Below are 23,851 nucleotides of genomic sequence, written 5' to 3' on the forward strand. Positions count from 1 at the left end.
ATAGGCCAAAACGTGGACCCGGATACACCTAGAATATATTTTTAAATTATGGGTATCAAATTGAAGCTATTGCTGTATTCTTTAGTACAGAGTAAGTTTTACACCGCTGGGTGACTGGTCTCGAGATATAGGCCAAAACGTGGACCCGGATACACCTAGAATGTGTTTTTACATTATGGGTATCAAATTGAAGCTGTTGCTGTATGCTTTAGTACAGAGTAAGTTTTACACCGCTGGGTGACTAGGGTCTCGAGATATAGGCCAAAATGTGGAACCGCGTACCGCTAGAATATGTTTATAGAATATGTATATCAAATGAAAGCTGTTGATGAGTGCTTTAGTAGAGGATAATTTTCATACCCCTGGCTGACTGGGGTCTCGAGTTATAGGGCGAGACGTGGGCCCGTGAACGCCTAGATAATGTTTTTACATTATGGGTATCAAATTGAAGCTGTTGAGTGCTTTAGTACAGGGTAGTTTTCATACGTATTGGTGACTAGAGTCTCGAGATATAGGCCAAAACGTGGACCCGGATACACCTAGAATATATTTTTAAATTATGGGTATCAAATTGAAGCTATTGCTGTATTCTTTAGTACAGAGTAAGTTTTACACCGCTGGGTGACTGGTCTCGAGATATAGGCCAAAACGTGGACCCGGATACACCTAGAATGTGTTTTTACATTATGGGTATCAAATTGAAGCTGTTGCTGTATGCTTTAGTACAGAGTAAGTTTTACACCGCTGGGTGACTAGGGTCTCGAGATATAGGCAAAAACATGGACCCGGATACCCCTAGAATGTGTGTGTATTATGGATATCAAATGAAAGCTCTTGCTGAGAGCTTTAAAGTAATTTTCATTGTGATATGCATGCGAAACCGAAATAATGACATGAATTAATAATACCCACATACCAATTTACATACGTCCTATTCGATTGCCTGAAATTTGGTATATAAATTTGCCTATATTAGTATCTACAATGCTTTTTTCCGGGGAGTAGACTAGAGACGGACTGTGACTGGGATTAGGACTAGGACTGGAACTGAGACTGAGACTGAGACTCGGAGTGAGACTGGGACTGAGACTCGGAATGGGACTGGAACAAAATACATACCACCCTCTGGGACTGGCAATAAGATATGAAGAAGAATGAGAAAAACTTGAGAGAAGAGAAAAGAGAGAAGGAGGAGGAGACTGAGAAAGAGATAGAATGAGACGAAGATGAAGATAGATGAAGCGAAAAATAAGGAGGGAGGAGTGAATACAAATATTAGAAAAAAGTGTAGAGGGGCGAGGGCAGAATTAGACCGAAAAATCTTATTAAAATGTTTGCAGATAGACCAGAACAACGTCTGCCGGGTCTTCTAGTTTTTTTATAAACAAAAATTTAAGTATACAAAAAGTGTACCTGAGAAGTTTTGTTGTAATCAAGTTTCCATTTTAACTGCAAGTGACTATACCTAAACATTCATTTTGCTTTTATTAATTTCATTTTTTAATATAAAATAAATGTATATAACTATATATATTAATAGATATGTAGTCAAAAAATGTTACCTACTTAGTTAAACTAGCCATTTGTGTTATATTGTGGCTGTTTCCCCTTTCTCTTATGCTCATACAATATTGATCTCATTATAATGACGTCATATTGGTGATAATCATGTCTTTTATAATACATACTATGTGCAATTATAAACGCGCCAATGATTATAAATAATGTAAAATACAAAAAAAAAAAACTACAAAAAATGCAAAAAAAAAATTAACATCTACTAACCCTAACCATAATAACAAAAACAGGAGAAGGTGCCGCTGGCTGTTCCGCCCATGCTGATGGGTGTGATGGATCGACAGGTAGTTACTGCATACTACAAATCACCCATTGCAACTACCCCACCACCACCACCACCGCCACCCCTTAGCCTTCACGCAATTCATGCACATATTTGCATACGCGTTATCACTCACGAATCATCAAATCCTTTCTATTCTATTCACATATACTTACGCACATACACACACGGTTTTGTATTTCATATTTGCAAAGAGTTGATTGATTTTAGAATACGAGTATTGTTGATACATGAATGACTACGCCAATATAGTTAAAAAAGACCTAAGGCTATTTTCAATGTATCGAGTTAACTCGACAGACTAAGTTAACTGTCGATTTGTGATTTAAGTTTTTTTTTTTTTTTTTGTTTTGTTTAAGTAAATATTTAGATATCTCCCAAAGCACTGTAAACAACCTTTGATTTTTCAGTAGTTTATTTCACGGATATTGAGCATTAAAGTTTTAGTTTAAATTTAGAAACCGATTGTTAGCTATGAATGTAAGTTGAGTCGACACAGTTAACATAGCCTGGAGTATCTTTACTCAGAAATTTATGTAAACTGTTCTTTGTTTAATGTTTCTTAGAACAAACGTTCATAAGTCCATCTACTTTTCTGTAGTTATATATGTATGTACATCGGTATGTATGTAAGACTGGGTCGATTTATTAACCGATATCGCACCATCGATTTTTCGATATGATTTGGGCTCAGGAAAAAAAGTTCTGCTACTTATACCCAAAAGAATAATTTTCGAGCCTGCGAAAAAGAAATGGCGAAAGGGTCAATTTTCGACCAAAAAACTCCCCAAAACCCAAAAAAATATTATTGTTATTGCCAATGTTTTTACAACAGTTTTAAAAAAAGAAAATTATTTTTTGGATTTTGGGGAGTGTCTTGGTCGTAAAATTAACCCCTTCGCCATTTTTTTTCTCAGGCTGGAAAATTTTTTTTGGGTATGCGTAGTGGAACTTTTTTTCCTGAACCCAAATCATATCGAAAAATCGATGGCGCGATATCGGTTAACATTCGTCCATACAAATCGACCCAGGTTAATGTATGTACTGAAGTAAATACGTCCATTAATCTCAATATACATATGGTAAAATTCTTCAGTTTATATCTTTTTGCAATCCCTTTTCAAGTCCTAATAGTATAAAGATTGGATGTTATCACTCAACTTAGCTATAAAGACTTAAAGTTGTATTTTTTACCAATTTTAAGAAATGTAATAGTCCTGGTAAAATAAAATACCCTATAGATTAAGAGTGTTTTAATTTGCTTTTATTCTCCTGAATTTGTATGTATTTAGTTTGTAATACCAATTTCACACGAAACTTAATGGAGTCACAATTTCGTTTAATAAAGTAATTAATTTTCGCTTTCCATACAGGGCCACTTGCTTCATTAACGAACAACTGAAATATTTAAGCTTTTTATAAGAAATAGTTGAAATCGATGGCAGCCCCTTCCTCTTTAACTTTAAAGATTATCAACACAAAATACATGTGCAACTATGCATAGATGTTGCACTCTACCAAATATGTGCCCCTTTTTTGAAAAGTCATATTAACTTTTGTTGTAAATGCTGTAAAATTTCAAATTTAAATTTTTACGGTGTTTTTTCTATTTTTCGTAAATTATTGCAAATTATATATTTCTGATTGTCATTTATAACATTGACAGTAAAATCCGAAACACCAAGCAAAACGGAATAATAGGCTTTGACTATATTATGCACTCGATAAAATAATGAGATAATTAAGAATTTGCATTTTGTATGGAAGATTGAATTCAATAAGGGCTTTAATGCGTAATTACTTCATTAAGCCTCTGTGTGAAATTGGCATAAAACTTTCATTATCTATAAAGTTATTAAAACAGGATTTTTGTCTCATCTACAGCAGCGAACAGAAAAATAACAGTAGCAATTTCTTATCAAATTTCGTCTCTTAGATTTTTCTTTTTTTATTTTCGACGTTTTATTTATTTATTTTAAGAAACACTTCTATGAATTTTATGACTGAAGCTAGGCAAAGCGATCTCAAGAGTTTACAAAAAAATTATATTATTCGAGAAAATTTGACGAAAATTTTGAATCTTCTATTTATAGTTTTTAAATATTTTTGAAAATTGTAGTCTGAAGAAGTATACGTTATAGGTCTCTTAAAATTAGCATTAATTTTTGACAATTTTTTTAAAACTGTTCTAAATTTTTTTCCATATAAAAAAATATTTTTCACACTTTGTATTAGAATTTACGAATTCTCGAGTATGTTCGGATTCTCGCGAGTTTCTCATATCTGTAAATACTTGTAAAGCTCGCGAGCTTCTCGTCATTCCATTTAATCACTGCTCTGGCATTTTTATATAGATTTTTCGATTTATTCTGAAGCAGAAGTGAAAATATTCACAAACTTCAATTAAAAAACCCCGGAATAGTTAACTGAAATACAACTAAAATGAATGTAGAGAAGTTCGCGAGATTAACGAGTATTTCAAGAAACGAGTATGTGTTCGAGAAGAAATCGTAAGGTCTACTTTGTCTGGAGGAAAATCTTAAACACCATTTGGAAAAAACAGTAAAAAATCAGTGCTAATTTTCAAAGACCTAATCTGATCTGGTATTATTTACCAGGAAATATGAAATCCCTAGTTGGACTAAGCTTAAGAGCCTTGGAGGGGTAACCCTACAAAAATATCTAGGAACTATACTAGATAATAAGTTGTCGTGGAAACTCCATGTGTAAAACAGAGCGAAGAAAGCGTCAATCGCACTGTATGCATGCAAAAGGAAGCTAGGTTGTACGTGGGGCCTACCGTCCAAGCTCTCCCATTGGTTATTTTCGGCAATTGTGAAGCCCAAGCTTTATATATATATTGATAGTCAGGGGGTAATCAAGACTTCGCTCAGGACGGACCACGGATCTGGGTTCCCGGTAATAAAGGGAAAGAAGATAACGAAAGGCCGATGAGTTGCCAAAGGTTGGAAAGGAAGACGTCCTAATTCGAGAAATGGAAAGGAGATATCAGTTGCAGGAGGTCCATCAGGCAGGAAAAGCGTGGACTTCAAAGTTTCTAAGGCCATGTACAAATTCTACGACGTTAGACTAACAAGGTTGCTTGTACCTCCAAAGAGACAATACTTAAGGCTCACGATGGGCATACTAATTAGATACTGCCTTCTTGCGTCACGTGCGTCACATAAACTAGACCTCGTTAATAACAGCAGATGTACGAAGTGCGAGCAGCAGGAAGAAATTATTAAGCACAGCTACTAGGGGCATTAGAGTACACAGATCTGGAAGCAAGAATTAAGCTAGGTGCTAGATACCTTCTAGTATTTGTCAAGAGGACAGAGGTATTCTATAACATAAGTTCTGGTGCCTGTTTGGGGTTTTCCGTTTGGTCGTCAAACAAATTCTGGTAACACTATGGACACATTCAGTCTAAATGAGGTCTTTATTGATCGGCCAGTTTAACCTAACGTAACCTTGAGAGACCTACAACTTGTACTTTGTAAGATTAAGATTTATTGGACAAAGTACAAACCTTCATAGAACTCCAAATTAAGAGAACCCCAATAAATTTGAAACTTTGTCGAATTTTTTTGAAAAAGTTTTTGAGATTGGTTGCATAGTTTCAGTGACAAAATGCATGGAAGTATTCGCTCAAACTATTCAAAATAAATAGAATTTGATTGATGATTCGCTGCTGTATGTGCACTAGTTGATATTGGTTTTTTAATCTTTTTCATGAGCTTTCAGAAAATTTTGCAAAGACTGCTGACTATAATACATTATTGTTTGACGATTTTTTTTTTTATAATTAGCCAATGGATCTTAACAGGTCTAAGCACGGTGCGTCAGACTCGCCAGCCATCTGTTATCTGTGTAAGTGTTAACTCAAACTAACCAACTAACTAATTTTCACGAAATTGACGGTTAACTCAGACGCACCGTGTGGTCAACGCAATTGAAGCCCTCACGAACGTAGTGCATTTGTTCAAAACCAAAACTAAATACAATTTTTGATCTGCCAGCTGCAGTTTAGTGGATTAATGCAGTTGAGTTGTGAATGTGGAGCAATGTCTGTTGTAACGTGAAAAACAAATTGTGCATTTTTTAGGAGGAAACACACTAGATGTGTAGTTAATGTATTGCTAAATCAAATAGTGGAATTTTCAATGTGCCATTTAAAAAGGCATTTTCTCTTAGATCAAAACGAAAATATGAAGATTCAGCCACCTCATACTGCTATACTTGCTCTTCTGTAGCTGAGTCGGATCCAAATTATGTGTAGCGATAGTATGGTAATTGAACTGAGTGAAATGTATTGTAGTTTCCTCTATTAAATAATAAATAAATGTAAGGCGCTATAACCTCCGAAGAGATCTAGGGCCGAGCTTCTCTTCCAATTTGCGTCGTGCTCCTCTTGATTTCCCCTACAAATTGGCCGGACGGGACCTACATGTTTTATGCCGACTCCGAACGGCATCTGCAAGGCAGATGAGTTTTCACTGAGAGCTTTTCATGGCAGAAATACACCCGGAGCGCTAGCCAAACACTGCCGAGGGGCGACCCCGTTTAGAAAAATTTTCTTCTAATTGAAAAACCGTATTTCTAAAATTTTGATGTTGCTTTGCCCGGGGTGCGAACCCGGGGCATACGGTGTGATAGGCGGAGCACGCTACCATCACACCACGGTGGCCGCCTCTATTGGGCGGCTTTATATTTCATATACGAATATTCCTGAGGTATTGTGCGAAAGCTCGGTGTAAAGCGGTGGTTGGAGCTTACAAGTACGTCATAGACTCTGCTAACTTCTTTACCGACCAGATCTTTACCATATGCTAAACTCTAGAGAACGCACATTATAAAAGAATCGACAAGTAGAAATTCTCTGTCGTCTTAACAGCAGCTTTTCAATAAATTTGAGTTCTCTGTTTAACTTTAACGACTTTGTCGAATGAAGCAGCACAATAAGCTTCTTCAGCATTGTGAAAGACCTCTCAAAGCCATAATGAACTGAACGAAGTTTAAGAAAAGGTGACCTCTTTGAAATAGAGGTGAGAAAGTTGGCCTCGTGATGAACGGGGAAGAAACAGCCTACTTGTCATCAAATATAGAACCCACACCCACGATACAGTTGACAAACCTTAAACTGTGGAGGGTTTCGTGTATTTGGAACCAAACAAACCTCGAAATCGAAGATAGAAAAACTTTGGGTTCAGTAGGGAAGGAAATTCGACGAACAAAATTGGTCATTTATCTTGCCTGTCCCTGTTGAAATATGATGAAGTCTGGCTTATTCGAGAGAAAAGCTCTACAAAAAAATTTTCGGACTCTTCCCGTGATAACAACGAGTTAATAATAGACTTAATAACGGCATAATGCACCATAATTGCTTGCATTGCAGTACAACTGTGTGTCCGTGAACTAAAAAACATCTCCCCTCTGGAACCGTCACCCATCCCGGGTTCGCTTTTACATTACTTCAGAATGGCGTTACATGCTTCTCATTTTGTAAACGCCTTCTGTTGTCCCTACTTTCAGGCCCCAATTTTTTTTTTTTTGTTTAAGTGTGGTTTCTATAAAAATTCCGATTTGTGGCCACTCTTTTGGGCCCCTCAGCATTTTTGCGGTAACATTATCGAGAGTAATTTGGAAGACTTGAGCTTTTGTCGGTTCTGGTTCAAAAGCAAGCTTTTGTAGAAGCTTTGTTCATTATCATCTTCGTCTGAATTGCCATAAACGCACTAAGGATCTTCGGCTCTTTCGATTTCATGAATGCACCTTACATTTTCGGTATTTTTCATTCTTTACATGTTAGTTATTGAAGTGCGCTTGACCAGAGAGCATTTGGGAAACGTAGTAAATTACCAAAGCTCCTGGTGCTCGATGCTCTAACATCTATTCATCTGCCTCGCTCTTGATCCGTCTGCTTTTTACTGCACATAACGCTCCCTCTTTTAAGTCGATGGCTATTGCTTCGGTGCTTACTTGTCCGGGGAGTGCCCTTTACGATAAGCGAAGACTTCTCTCAGAGCTGTTGCTCAATGAACAGATAGACGCTTACAACAATTCTTCAAAAGTTCCTTGTTCTTAACGCATCGGGCCTCTCAAGGTTGAATTAACTAAGGTTCTATAGGTCCGTATAGATAATTGATCCCTTTGCTGTTCCGCATGTGACTGTCATAATCCGCGGTCCACTAAGATAGCTTCGGATAGCTGTTAGAGTTAAAATAGTTGTCATCTCAAGGTAATTTAAAAAAATATTTTCAGTGTTGCAATATTACGTTTAAGTCCAAATAAAGAATCACTTTTGAGTACATGTTGAGAACTTTTTTTTCTCAAACTAAAAATCAACATATATAGCCATAAATATTGCCCTCCTTGTGGAGAACGGTAAGCCTCTCAAGTTGAATGACAACGCTTGAGATTTGAGAAGTATTCTCGTTCTCAACTTGAGCTCTAATGTAACTTAAGTTTAAATGTTTGTAGGGAAAACACCTCTCGGTGAAAATATGTTGTTTTGGGACGTTTGGTAACATTTTACGAGAAAACATTTTCATACTTCAAAAATTATAAAAAACCAATAGCAGTATTTGTATGCATGCTGAATGAGCTGAAAACTGCTTACGTGAACCGTGAATTCAAATGTGATTATGTGAGATAAAATGTGGAAAGATTGGGTTTGTCCCCATACGAAGTAAAAATGGTGCAAAACACCGCCCCTTAATTAGGAAATTGTCTCTAATTTTTTATAACATCTGATTTTTATAATTTATATGTCATTTTGGTCTTTCAAAGCTCCATAACTCAATCTGTCATTTTGAGCTCTGCAGTCGTTTTGACATAAATTACGTTCCAATGTCGCTTGAACCAGATACAGATAGAAATTTAACAACAGCGTTCTGATCTTGATATTTATCTGGATCAATTTCTGATCCTAATAGCAGTTCTGTTCGTTTCGTTTTCTGTAATAGATTTTGAGTTGGTATCACTCGTGGCTCAACTATATGGTTGACTCATCTCGACAGCAACAACATACCTTTGTTCAGATTGTCAAAGTCAGCGTGTTGGTGTTAGACGAATTTAATGGAATGAAAACGTAAGACCTAGCAGCTTTTGTGTGTAGTAAGAAAATGTTGTCAATGTGTTAGTTTCATTTTGTGTTTGCCATCTTCTGACAATCCCTACTCCAGTGAAATGAAAAAAATAAAATCATTTGATGAGATGAGCCAACCATATAGTTGAGCCATAGCGCACTGAAATAAATATATGCAAATACATACGTGTATATATAAAAGAATTCGAAAAACACGGAAAAAATAAACAACTTGAAGAAAATGGAAGGAAAATAAATAGTTTGTTTACGTGCGAAACTATTTAAATGTTAATAATTCTATCAGTATCTTCAATTTTTGTGTACCTTTCTTCTTATTTTCAACAAAACAGATGTTTTATATTAGTGCTACCAGCTCTCATTAAGTTGATCCAGATTGTTCCAACGAGATTTGATCGTGAGCCATAGCTCGATAACTCAATGGAACGCTCCTATAGTCATCTTTTCGTAGTGTTGTGAAAAAAGGAGCATACTTCAAGGGGCTGTTAATCGTCAAGTCGATAAAAAGTATGTTAAAACGGCTTCAGTAATCAAAAGCATGATACAAAAAATGGAGGTAGTTCCATTTAGTCTGAGGTTAGCCACTTGACCTTTGCGGGAACAATGACAATTTCACCAAAAACAAGCTACCAGATTGAAAAATGTTACGAATTTTTCTAATTTTGATGGATTTCATATTAACGAATACGACTAAATTACTTTCATAGTTATTTTAAATAAAAAAGAAAAAAGAATAAAAATGAGACCCATGCATTCGAAATATTTTAATATTAAATATCAGCCTAGAAAAGGTTTTTAATAAATTTTTCGAGTTCCCGAAAATTGTTTTGGTGGAAGAAACTGGATCGAAGTATGCAAAGCAAGGGAATATAGCCTTCTTAAGTGTCCGTACTCAGAAGATTTTGACAAAACATACACGTTTGTCAATTGATTGCTCAAAGGAGGTCCTTATAAACGGACACCGCAATTTCTTGACATATTGGCCACAAGTCCACATTTTTAATTTTTTTATTTATTGTATAATTCAAGCGTTGCGCTTTATGAGTGAATTGTTAACCCATTTTTTAGGGAGAACATTGCCCTGTAGCTCTGCAGGTTAGCCACTAGTTATGAGAGTGTTTTTGCCCGTTGTACCTGGAGTCACCTTGGGGCAGCCCCGCCGATGCACATTCTGTGGCATTTTAGCATTGACAGAGATGTGCAGACTTTGGAGGTACACTTTTTCTCAACATGCCTTGAAAAATATTTACTGTAGGGGTATGATAATAGGGCCATGCTAGAACAACAGGATTTTTCATGTATTTTTTTTTCTGTGTAGAGGTCAAGCTGCCATAAAGATATGAGTCATTATCCACTATTTTGCAATAAAATTGCATGTTTTACTGTATTCTCAATCGATATATATGCACATAAATCGTGGTAAAGCATATTATTATTGTCTCAGATGACTATTGCGTTATCCTAAAGGAAATTTCCATCTAGAAAAACCACAATTTCGCCTTAAACAGAAGCGATATGGCAACGCTTCTGGCAAAACAACGAACATTATGAAGCTTCAAAAATCCCCAAATACGTCAAAAAATTTGAGTGGAACTACCTTCTTTTTTGTATCATGATCAAAAGGAAATAACAAGGAAATATAGAGCTTCTCATGACAAAAATATTGACATATTAGTTGTACAAAGCGGATGTATGATAACCAAAAAACCGAATTTCGGCTGTATTTGCAATGATACACAAATTATTTTTTTCGAGACCCTCTCAACATATGCTTCCAATTCATCAGCATATGAATCAAATGCATATGACAACATTTTAAAGCAATTTTGCAATGTTAATTAAAAGGCAGTGGCTAATTGTCGCAACAATTTTTTCGGCGTAAAGAATGAAGTAAAATAATGAAAATCAGAAAAAAAAAAAACGAAAAGAGATTCGGCAATTTTTGTACTGAATTTTTCGAGGCTGCCTTTTTACAAACTTTAAAAATTGCCAAAATCACATTAAAATTCACGGTTAGCACAAACTCTGATTTTGATTGACGATGATTGCTTGTTTTTCGTTTGTGGTTTATGAATGCAAATCTCGTAAAGAAATTGTGAATGTTTGATTGCTTGCTTGCTACTGCTGCCAAAAGCACGTTGGCGCATGGCAAAACTTGTTTTCAGCATGGAACTGCTCGCGCTCTTTGAATTTAATTTGAAAATTATTGCAAATATTTGTTTTCAAAAGTCGCCTATAAATTTTTTTTATTCTTTTTATTGACAGTAAATTGTTCTATTTTTGGGCGCAAAAAAAAGCAATGCCGCGACAAATACTTAGCCAAACATAATGCCATATTTGATAATTTGGATGTGGTTACATATGAGGAGGTTGTAAAAGTGCCAGGTAATTAATTAATGCTATTCAGTAATTTATTTACTGTTTTTTTGTATACCAAGTTTTGCTATGTATCTTTTTTGATTCTTTTCAATAACTTTCTACAGTCGGCGATCCGAACTTTCAACGTAAAACGTTGGTTTTGCTTGGTGCGCATGGTGTGGGTCGCCGTCACATTAAGAATACATTAATTTCGAAGTATCCCGATAAATACGCATACCCTATACCACGTAAGTTTTACTTGGAATTCACCTTGAGCATATCATTACATATGCTGCTTGGGTTTACAGATACAACGAGACCTGCTAAACCGGAGGAGGAGAATGGGCGCAGCTATTACTTTGTATCACATGACGAAATGATGGCCGATATTGCTGCCAATGAGTATTTGGAATACGGTAAGCTACGAAAAATTTTATAAAAATTATAAAAATGCTTTAAATCTCAACAGTTAATAACCTATTGAAAAATCTGAAGAACTACTATTTTATAATCTTAAGCAAACAGAGAGAAGTTATGAGTTGAAGCCACTAACTATTTCCTTAAACAAAATTGAATAAAAAGATAGCCTAGACACGACTGGGATCTAATAACTTAACCGTAAATCGGATCCCCCAGACAACACCGCCGTCCTCCCTAAATCTACCACCGACGGCAGAGTACATGAAAGGGCACGAAGTGTCACAAGTTTCACTATCTCAGTAAGGGGGGCTATCGATATATCTGACAAAAGACCATCTCAGGAACGATTTAAGCCCAAAATCAGTTGGTATAACATGGATGTCAAATATAGTCTGCAGTGAGCAGTGTCCTTTTCTGGAATATCTGAAACGGCTACATAGATATTAACCAATGATAAACACTGCAGTATTAGAAACATATACATAAATAGGTTGGTTCACTATATGTCAGATTCTCAACCGGATTTAGATTTAAGAAATCTGTACTCAACCCGAGTTTATAGGCCATTTTGGAGTTTAGCAACAGGCATTAACTCGAGTTTATGGCGCAATGTGAATGTAATATTAGTTATTTGATATACAATTTTGAAAATGGATATATCGATAATTTGGTCTTGAGGTCTTCTATATATTTAATTCTAATGTCCTTTCGATTATTGAAGTCGCTTAAATACAGATTGTAATGCCTTAAAGTATGCTGCTCGTTTCACGATAATGTCAAAAGGAGATCTGGAACTATGGAAGGAGAAGGAATTATAGAGCTTTTCAAGATCGAAATTATGATATAAGACCTATTCTAAAAATCGGATGTTCAATAACCAAATTACAATATCAAATAAAAGAGACCAACTAGTTTCAAATTTAGCGGCTTTCTTTTGCGACGTTTTTATTTGGAAAGAGGCTAATTCAGTCAAGTGCACAATATATCTAATGTGGAATGCGCCCAAAAGTATGCAACTCTTTGTACATATATCTGATACTGGCAGAAATAAAAATGCAAATTTGGCTACCTCTGCAATATTTTCGAAAATTTTAAAGAAGCTCCAATCCTTGAACTCATCACTGATATCCAAATCAGTTAATGGACTGGCAAAAAGATAACTTCTTACATCTGTAAACTATAATTTAATTTTCTCGTGACACTTTTTATTTTCGACCACCTCAAAAGACTACCAAACCCGAATCATTAAAACTTTCCATCTTAATAATGTTTTCACACAGAAACTTAATGATCTCATTTCACCTGCTAATGAAATCGTAAATTTTTTGCTTTCACACAGAAGTAACTGCTCGATTAGTATGAAGGATGAGACAGACAATCATGGCGGAACGATACAAGGTGGGAGCATGGTGACATACCTACAAACAAAAAAAAATCCATGTACATGTAAATTCGATGGACAAATGTCAAAATCGTACTGCGCCGGTAGTTGATGTATACAATCAAATAAAAAAGGTTATAATCAGCTGTTCGATGCGGCCACCTTGTATAGTTCCGCCATGCAGACAATGACATTTGCTTTGACAAATGACATTTTTAAGCACTGAACACACCAAAAACTAAGAAGCGGAAACGGAAGAGGAACGCTGCCAACAGAGTTGCATTGTGCTTTTGACTTCATTAGGCATTCGATTAGCTACTAATGAAATAATAATAGATTCGAATTTTGTAGGGAAGATTGAGCTCAATAAGCGTCTTAATGTAGAAAATTGCCTTTATTATTCAATAAGCCATCTGTGTGAAATTAGTATAAGAGTCTACAAAATAAGTCAAATAATTGTAGCAGTACAAAATGTATGAACTCTATCCCACACACTACGGTCTAACCAAAGGAAGTTTTTTGAGTTCAAATATCTTGGAGGCTTCTCACTGCAGCGGCTATAGTATCCATTTTCTTTGAATACTCCAGTGGCTCAAATTTGAAGCACTTCTTAAATAATATATAAACTCATATCACTAACTCAAGCTTTGATTTGTTATAGAGTACCCTGCGCTAGACGAATCTTTTTCTCCAAAAATCCGTGTTGAGCTTCCCAACGATATTTTGTGTGATATTTTTGAATCCAAGCAATGTACTTTTAATCAAGTATTTTTTGGGATACTGTCGAAGATGCAGTCCTTGGCCCTAATTGAATCAAATTTTGATTGATAGTTTCATGTCTCCCTGTAAAGACTTCTTTCCCCTTCTCCAATAGTAAAAATTTAGCTCTGATAATTGAGTTCACCATGGATTTAGGGGTGGGGGTGGGATACCCTAGGAGAGTTAATGTGGTCATATTAAATTGTTTCAGAGATGGTCGTGCTAGTACCTTAATGGTGATTGTTACCGGACCATCGGCCAAGGACCATCAACATCGAAAACACTCCCCAGAACTTGGGGGAGTATCTTTATCGCTACAACAATAACAAAAACCGATTGTAAATTTACAAAGAAGTTTACCGCCCCTGCAAAGGTCAAACCGCTGCCTCGATTTATAAACATTCAGCTGCAACGCCTGTAAATTAATTAATTTTACTCTTTTACATTGAGCATTTTGTAATAAGGAGACATCTCGTGGCAGTTCTGCATACGGTTTTTAGAATGCGATAACATTGGCACCGCGTAACATATTCTTGGCTGGTCAGTTGCCTTAAAGTTTTCTGAAATTTTTATTTTTTCTTTTCCCCAAGTACAGAAAGAGACAAGTCAAAGGGTATTGAAGACTAGAGCGACATCTGTGTATGTAGAATGGATGAGAACAGGTGCTTTTCTATCGGTAGGTGTTTGTTCCGGAGTATATTAAATTCATATCAGAAAAGTGTTCACGGCTCTGATTTGTTTAAGTTGTGTTAAGTTAGAATAGCTTGTTTTTCTGATCACGATGGTTCGGGAAACATAGTATTCGAGCAAAGCTGTTGTGTCCGTTAAGCCATATATTCCAAATAGATTAGGATTCAAGGAGTTCTGATGCGCAATTCATAACCAATCCAAATCTTAACCTCACCTACACCTTACTTGTCGTTATAATTATTAATCTTGTACAAATTTTTCATTATGTAATTATTTTTATTTTAGGTACTCATGAAGATGCAATGTACGGCACAAAATTAGACACTATACGTCGAATACACACCGAAGGTAAAATGGCCATATTGGACGTTGAACCACAGGCTTTAAAAATATTACGTACTGCTGAATTCACACCTTACGTGGTGTTTATTGCGGCGCCGTCATTACAAAATATCGCTGATGTGAGTAGAAAACACTTGTACTGTACAGCACTCGGCTGGGTGGTGGACAAACCCTTTTTTTTTTTAAGAGAATGATCCACAGCAAAAAAATATCTTCCCGATTTTTGATGTTGGCTTCCAAAATATAGATATTGGCTACCCATAGTGATACATTTTTTTATTTATTGGTTTTAATTGAATAAATTATTTTCCTTTTCCGTTATGGGTATTATAAAGAGTCAAAAGACTAATCCTTGAAAAAACAAAAGCGCTTAATTACACATATATTTTTTTACTTTATTTTTTTTTTTACACAAATAAAATTTAGGGATCTAGTAATAGCAGCACATGTATTACTAATATTGGCGTGGTGGCTCGGTCCTTACCTCAAACAAGAAGAAAATCGCTGGACATTGGGCCGTTTTTGAGGTAAGGGTTAGGCCAATTATGTTAGCGGGTTCGAATTCAGCTTATCACTTATCACAATATATGGAAATACATGTGTCACACTACCATATTTACCGATTTCGAAGTCGAAACCAAAAGTTGGGAGATATGTAAATTCGACACATGTATTCCCATTTATTTGATACGCAGAATCCCAATCTGCCATCAGAATCGGCGTAACGGGTCGTGATCGACCCTAACCTCAAAAAACGAAAAAAAATTACTGGGGATTGAACATATTTTTATGTTAAACCCGAACTGAGACTCATACGCCAGTTCTGCTAACGAACTTGGATTCATGGCATCGACATGCCTGTGAACACATCCTGCATCACTATATCCGTCGATTTTTTTTTTTGTGCAGCTGAGTAATTTATCGCTTTTAATTTTTTCGAAAATCTCTCTTTTTAAAAGGATTTGTTTAGCTTGACTCTGTGTAGCGAGGGGCCGCCCACTGTTTACGAGTTTGAATTTGAAATTTAAGTAACTTCCCGATAAGCTACAAGCTTGAAACTTGCAATATAGTTAGGAACCCTATGACAGTGCAATTATAAGAAAAAAACTCCGATAGGTGGCGCATGGATCGCAATATTTCAAAAAATCGTATTTGTGGTGCGATTTGATTCATAATACATACATGTATAGAATCGACCTATGAAAAATGTCGCCACTAGGTGGCGCAAGGATCGAGATATTTAAAAAAATCGTATTTGTGGTCCGATTTGGCTCATATTTGGAACACATAATACAAACATGAATAGAAAGCGACCTATGAAAAAAACTTCGGCTAGGTGGCGCAAGGGTCGACATATTCAAAGAAGTCCTATGATGAAAAAAAAATTCCGCTAGGTGCGGCAAGGATCGAGATATTAAAAATACACGATTTTGTGGTTCATATTTTGAACAAATATTACATACAGTCCGGTAGATGTGACATCAAAATACTGTGGAGTTCGATGAGGGGCAAGCATACGTGGCGCTGAGTAGAGTAAAGTCTTTGGAAGAACTATGTATTGAGGACTTAGATATGTAGTAACAAATTCTCAGGAAAGAGACCTTGTAATAATGAGTCACTTAATGAACTAAACAGAATGAGAAATAATAGGGAATTAAAGAAAGACTAAAAACTTGAAAATAAAATAATAATAAAAAAATGTTAAGTTAAACGGTTTTATTGAAAACAATACTTACATTAAGTAATAATAATACTAAAAGCTAGAAAATAATTAGGTATGTACTAGTCATCGCACTCCTCATCAATCTAGGGCGTTGATCAGACAATTAAATAAAAGTGTTGGACGCGTCAAATTTCTATTGATAGCCTTAAGTAAGATCAACTGAACCTTAATCACGTTATGCTACGCCTCACAATATTACACTGATCACGCTTACAGTTTTTTTTTTCTTCATTTTAGTTTTTGAATACAATAAATAATTTAATATACTAGGAAGGCTGCAATGTCAACCTTCGAAACCAATATCTAGCATGTTTTGGGGGTTAACTTCGAAAAACGGTGCTATTACACTTTTGCTTATGGATCAATCGCTAAAAAAATTTGTTTCTTGTTGTATACCCAAAAATTTCCGATTTTATCATATATAATAAAATAATAATTCGTTTTTCCTATTTACAGTATGATGGCAGTTTAGAACGATTGGCTAAAGAGTCCGATATGTTGCGTCAGTTGTATGGGCACTTCTTCGATTTGACGATCGTAAACAACGACATAAGCGAGACAATTGCTACGCTAGAAGCAGCTATCGAACGCGTACATACCACACCACAATGGGTGCCAGTTTCATGGTTATACTGACAAGACAGTGAACTTGAGTGTCCTGACTGCCTGGAGGGTTGTGACTGCGAATGGGAAGCATACGCAGCCGGTGCCCAACAATATATGGCGGGACACTTTTGAATTAACTAAACTAATAAATACCAACGGCAAACAATATAACATGCAAATTTACAAAAACAAAAAACAATGGCACCAAACATAAAAACTAAAACAACACTTCAACTCGGCATAAAATTCGACAAAGAAAAATTACGTAAAAAAGGATGAGAAAATGCATATGTGTATGTGTAATTTGCAAAAAACTAAAAGTAAAAGCAAACTATGTTAAACATATGTACTTGCGAAAGTGCACAAAATGACGGGCACGAAATACGAAACATAAACAAACACCCATACTACATAGTTCGTATATAAAATTTATAAAAAGCAAAAACTTTGGGGGGGGGGGGGGGGGGGGGGGGAAGTTTATGAAAAATGAACTAGCATAGTATAAAATAGATTATTAAGTAAAAAAAAAAACAAAACAGAAAACTAATTCACACATTAATTATTATTAAATATACAGACAAACATTCCAACTAAAAGCACACAAAAGAAAAACCAAAACAAACACAACGTTGAAAACTTCTAGTAAAAACTAAGTTAATTAACATTTGCGTATAATTAAGTAAAGGGTGTGACACGATAAAGTCGAAAAAGCGTAGAACTGTAAATAACCGTTGCACATTATTTTATTCGTTGTCTTTTTTTTATAATTTTAAACAATTATGTACATACTTTTTGCGTTAAATGTGTAAATTTTGTAAAGACGTTGTAATTTTATATTTGTAGTCATAATTTTCTTGGTTTGTGTGTGCATTTATGAGCATGTGTATGAAAAAATACTATGTAGTAAGCTCAAAATAACTACTTTAAGAGCGATATATATTATTAATTCATGTTTTAAAATTTTAAAGCAACCGTTTTGTCGATTCGGTGTTTATACATTGAAATAACGAAAAAATAATTTTCAAAACAATTCCAGGTAATAGATTTTTTTTATATATTTTATGAAATATCCATCAATAACACAGTACATGAAAATTAAATTGTTTTCTTGCAACAGAGTAACCATGGTATTTTTCCTTAAACGGGCTTCGTAAAGATCCTTGGTCCTGAGCATACTTACGTCCAGCACGTTGAGCTATTTTTTATGACAGGGGGGCCTTCGACAACTATAGTGTCCTAGAAAATATTGGCCCCTGTACAAAGCTTAACATTTCATACTAACAATGCAACACTTGATTAGTCCTTCCATCGTTTTCTTTTTTACCCCAGAAGTGAAAATGCCTAGTAAATCTTTAGCAACATGTTGCATCAACACGCAGCAAATATAGAATGGCTTTGGAAGAAGGGTGCGCTTTGTCACTTGGCTTCCAATTAAAAAAACAGCCTCAGTTCGTGTAGTTTTGACATCATGTAGGTAATATTTCGGTGACCTTTTGGGATCACTGTGTGCCTGTTCACTGTTCATTACGGAGCTCTTTCGGATAATTTGGAACTGTTTGCGCGATCAGGTTGAAACTATCTTGGAACTATTTAGTGTTCATATAAGAGGTAGTTCGGAATGTTTTTAGAATAAATTCGGACCATTTCGGGACTATCTTCGAATCATCAACGTATTCTTTACTAGATAATTTTGGTACTATCTTATAATTCCTCGATCGTTGCGATGATATTTTGTGGACCTATGGTATTGCTTTCTGTATAATTTCGGGAACATTTATGGTTCACTTCGGGATGGTTTTGAGTTTGTTTAGGTAAGCAATTCAGGATCATATCTGGTCTGTTTTCGGGATCATATTAGCACCGTTGCGGGACTGATTTATCTAAGCTTTATCCGGATAATTTTGGTATAGCCTTGAGACACATTTCGGAATTGCTTCGGAATAATGAATGAAGCTTTTGAGGTCGCCTTTGAGCTAAGCCAATGACTTTAGTACGTTGGCCAAATATATTGCGGTCTGAGGAACTTAAAAAAAGGCGTGTCGACCCCTGCTCCCTCATTTTCTTCCAAGCTGTGCACACAGTGCTTTTATAGTTATAACCCAAAATTTGTTTCAACTATCACGATCGTTGTATTGAGTATAAAGGTATTTTTAGTTGGCACAACTTTGGATTTGATCCGACCTGAAGACAGACATTGTGCTGTTGGAAATTTTGTTTAGCTGCATAACTTCAAATCGATTGCTAACTCCTCTCTTTCCTCCTAAATCTTTCGAACACCAAAGCCGATTTATTCGAATGGGTTGCACCCTAGTCCACATCACGAAAAAACATGTTTAATGGATTTCAAGGAAGATGTGTTTTGGAATCTCAACAAAACAAAATAAGTCAGATTTCAAACTCAGATATTTTCAAACTAGTTTCAGCATTTCTTTCATGACTTTATGGAAGTCGTTCAGTTTGTTTTTGGAATGATAGCAGAACTCCTTAGATTTAAGTTCGGAAGAACTCGGTTTCCTTTTTTAAAGTAGTAAAGGATGTTTTCAGAATAACTTTGGTATCGGTTTGAAAGCATTACGCCAACTCTGGAGTGAGATTTAATAGTGAAAACAACACCCAATAAGCTTTAAATTGATTAGAAAAATGTTTAACATATTACCCTACCATTATGGGAATAGAATATTTTTTCAGAACACAAACTGGGTTCGCAAAGTAAGTGTTGTTGGAAGATTAGGGTAATAGGACCATGTAGAAACAACACGATAACTTTTTCATCACTTCACGTTTTCACAGTAGCGGAACCGGTCGTTCATCAGGATACTTTCGGAATCATATCTGGCCAGTTTCAGCATTTCCTCAGGATATATATAGGGAATACGTAGGAACATTGCATATTGCGTTTGTGTTTCTGACCTATTGAATGTAGGACACGGTACGAGAAGAAAATTGTATCGTTGTTTCACTCTGACGTCCGGATTAAAATACCAACCAACATTGTGTAATGCATTTATTTGTTTTTTTTTTTAATGTTATTTAACCACGGTAGTCTCATTAATAATATGTGCATGGAGATCTTGTTTGTTTTCGTGCTGAACTTGATGACAGCTGGGCAACGAATTTCACTTCCTGTGCCGTAATTTAGAATGAATATTAAAATGTATGGATTAACTGTTATAGGTGATACCAGGAGATCAGTTAAGTCGTAGTGTTTAAGCTGTTATTTTGCTATTTTTTTAGATTTACCGCAGAGAGGAAATGTCAACAACTTTTTTAATTGATTTTAAGACGCTCATGTAAAATGTTATATATCTGTATATATGTATGTATCTGTGTGTACACAAAAGCCACTTGTTGAATATTGATTCTATTTAAATATTATTTAACTATAAATACTTTCCAAAAAATAATATTAATTAACTAACTAATTTAAATTATGTGAAAGTCGAATATAAATGCAATTAATATTAAATAATTTTACGAACGGGTACACAATGCAATAAACTAATAGTATTATTGAGTATATGAAAAACAAAAATACAAAAAAGCAGTGTTTCAAAAATAAAATTCACAAAACTCAAAACATGCATAAAAGAAAATAATTTTTTAAATCGAAATAAGCATTTGTGAATGCTAAAGATAAGGCGATTTAGTACAAGGAGGGGGCATGCCAATAGCTGATTTCTAATTTTGGCAACTCAGAATGTCAGTAAAACGAAACAAAGCAAATTATCTTTTGATTTGATCTTTTGTGGTACATTCTGGATTCGCTTTGTTCTCCATTTGCATTGATACGTCTTGAACGGCGCGGATGCAAATAAAAACTAGAAAACAAAATTAAAATAAAAAAAATTTATAAAATATTAATCACATTTGCACTTTTTAACAACAAAAAATAATATAAAGCGTAATCAAATATATAAAGTTAATAAATAAAAAGGAAAAAAAAACACAAATTAACTCTAAAAAAAATGTTTGCTGAAGGCTAACTAACTCTTTAGTATTAGCACAAGATGTCAGTCAAAATTTGAACAAAGCAGTGAAATAAGCACATACAAAATAACTAAGAGAAATGCATACACACACCACTACATAAAAAGAAAAATTTTAATTAAATAAAATGTATAAAAAAAGCACACATAAAACACAACAAAGTAAAGAAGAGAATCATAGTAAATAATTAATTTAGCAAAGTTACTGTCAACTAAAAACAAACAAACAAAACAAACATAACTTAAAATAATAATAGTAATATAATAATATAAATAAGTAAAGTATTTTAAACGAAAAACGGACAGACAGGTATGAAATCTTAAGATAATCGTACAAGCAACATTAGTTAATTGAAAACAATAACCATTACATGAAGTCTTTAAAAATAAATCTGTATAATTTTTTTTACAAATAACTCAGGTTGAATACTTTTTTAGATAGCGATTGTAACAGCCAACAAACACTTTATATATGTATATAATGTATTTTGTCTCCCTATGAACTTACTAAACAACTGAACACTACACCCCACCAGCAGCACGAAATCTTTTTTATATTCATTAAAAATGAAAAAAATAAATGTAAGGCGCGATAACCTCCGAGGAGATTTGAGACCGAGCTTCTTTTCCATTTTGCGTCGTGCTCCTTTTAATTTTTCGTACAAATTGTAGGGACGGGACCTACTTGTTTTATGCCGACTCCGAGCGGGTTAGGGTGTCAGAATATACCCGCGGTAGGTATGCCTGTTGTAAGAGGCGACTAAAATACCAGATTCAAAGGGCTGTGTAGCGCAACCCTTCAGGTTGCCAGCGCAATATACAGCTTCTCCAAACCCAATTGTCAACCTCACCTATCCGCGGCGAATCCTGTTTCACTAACAAACGAGGCTCTGGCGACCCGAAGCTCCTCATGGAACTTGAGGGTGGGGAGGGGGGGATGGCCTGAAGGTTTAATGTGGCCATATAAATCGTTCCCGAGATGGTCGGGCCAGCACCTTAATGGTGCTGTGTTACCGGAGTGTGCCGGATCTGTATCCGGCAAAGGACCATCATATCGATAACACTCCCCAAAGCCTTCGGGGAGCAACCTTATCGCTACAACAACAACACCGGCTCCGAACGGCATATGCAAGGCAGAGGAGTTTTCAATGAGAGCTTTTCATGGCATTATTTCTATTCATTAATGTAGATAAATTACTATTTTAAATGCTATGAAATTTTATTATCAGCTCAGCACCATAGGCTTGTATAGGTAGTTGGTAGTTTAACCATCGTTATTATTTTAGGAAAGCAATTCTCATTTTCCATTTACAAATACTTTCGGAAATATTGACTTGAAGAAAAATTTAAAAAAATGTATTCAGCGTTGGTTGTTACATATTTCGAAGTCTCCATATTCTCTTGAAGTTCCTTCTATATTTTTTTTTTTTTTTTTTTTTTTTTTAACAGTTCTGTCCTGCATTTAGTAGGTGCAATCAAGAACAGAAAGGTAGAATTGAAGAAAAGAATCTTTTACACACGGCCTTGATTTAATTTTCACATGCTTTCTTACTGATCTGTTTAACCTATCTTTGAAGTATGGGATTTTCTCGGCGGCATGTGTGGCATTAAGTCGTCCATTGAAAATTATCGTAGCATAGCTAGACTGTCCGCTATTCCTAAGTTATTCGAAGCAATCGTTACAAATCACCTAACATTTTGGATTTCAACATTATCTGCAAGTTCTCAGCATAGGTTTGTAAGGGCAAATCAACCATAACTAATTTACTTGAGTTCACAACTCTCTATTCGAACGGGTTCAGAGAAAATCTTCACACCAACGTTATATACACCGATTTTGGTAAAACATTCGATAAAGTATACCATTATTTGTTTGTCTATAAACTCGGCATGCTTGGCTTTCAACCTTGTCTCACTCGTTGAATTCCTCCTATCTCTGTGGCAGAACACAAAAAAAAAAAAAAAAAAATAAATGTAAGGCGCGATAACCTCCGAAGAGATCTAAGGCCGAGCTTCTCTTCCAATTTGCGTCGTGCTCCTCTTGATTTTCCCCACAAATTGGCCGGACGGGACCTACATGCTTTATGCCGACTCCGAACAGCATCTGCCAGGCAGATGAGTTTTCACTGAGAGCTTTTCATGGCAGAAATACACCCGGAGCGCTTGCCAAACACTGCCGAGGGGAGACCCCGCTTAGAAAAATTGTCTTCTAATTGAAAAACCTTATTTCTAAAATTTTGATGTTGCTTTGCCCGGATTGAACCCAGGGCATACGGTGTGATAGGCGGAGCACGCTACCATCACACCACGGTGGCCGCCACAAATAGTAATCTTTTAAAATATATGTTTTCGAGTATCATTAGTGTCACCTCTGGTGTTCCTCAGGGCAGCCATCTTGGCTCGATACTATTTTTGCTATTTCTAAACAATATCTCTGCAACTACAAAGTATTCTAAAATCTGGATGTATGCTGGTGATGTTAAACCTTTTAAGACTTACGCGTCGATTGAAGAAAGTTCTTTATTTTTGACGGATTTAAATTGCTTAGCTACTTGGTGCAATGTGAACCACTTAAGCTTAAGCTTCAAAAATGTAAATTTATGTGTTTTTCGCGGAA

The 23,851-nt window shown here is 35.5% G+C and overlaps 1 protein-coding gene across 25 annotated transcripts in view; it reads left to right on the top strand.

The window, feature by feature from the left end:
* Positions 1–17,698, top strand: part of CASK (peripheral plasma membrane protein CASK) — a 471,051-nt gene extending 453,353 nt beyond the window's left edge. For 21 of the 25 annotated variants that reach the window (XM_067762338.1, XM_067762339.1, XM_067762340.1 and 18 more), the window contains 6 exons: positions 1,809–1,862; positions 11,235–11,354; positions 11,453–11,575; positions 11,636–11,743; positions 14,863–15,038; positions 17,099–17,698. In XM_067762338.1, coding sequence (XP_067618439.1) covers positions 1,809–1,862; positions 11,235–11,354; positions 11,453–11,575; positions 11,636–11,743; positions 14,863–15,038; positions 17,099–17,278 — 761 coding nt within the window. In that variant the 3' untranslated portion in view covers positions 17,279–17,698. The remainder of the gene's footprint in view (positions 1–1,808; positions 1,863–11,234; positions 11,355–11,452; positions 11,576–11,635; positions 11,744–14,862; positions 15,039–17,098) is intronic. The other 4 variants (XM_067762346.1, XM_067762347.1, XM_067762359.1 and 1 more) reach the window with 1 other exon arrangement.
* The last annotated feature ends 6,153 nt before the right edge of the window (positions 17,699–23,851 follow it).

The sequence above is a fragment of the Eurosta solidaginis genome, chromosome 1 (genome assembly GCF_040869045.1).
Source record: "Eurosta solidaginis isolate ZX-2024a chromosome 1, ASM4086904v1, whole genome shotgun sequence".
NCBI lineage: Eukaryota > Metazoa > Arthropoda > Insecta > Diptera > Tephritidae > Eurosta > Eurosta solidaginis.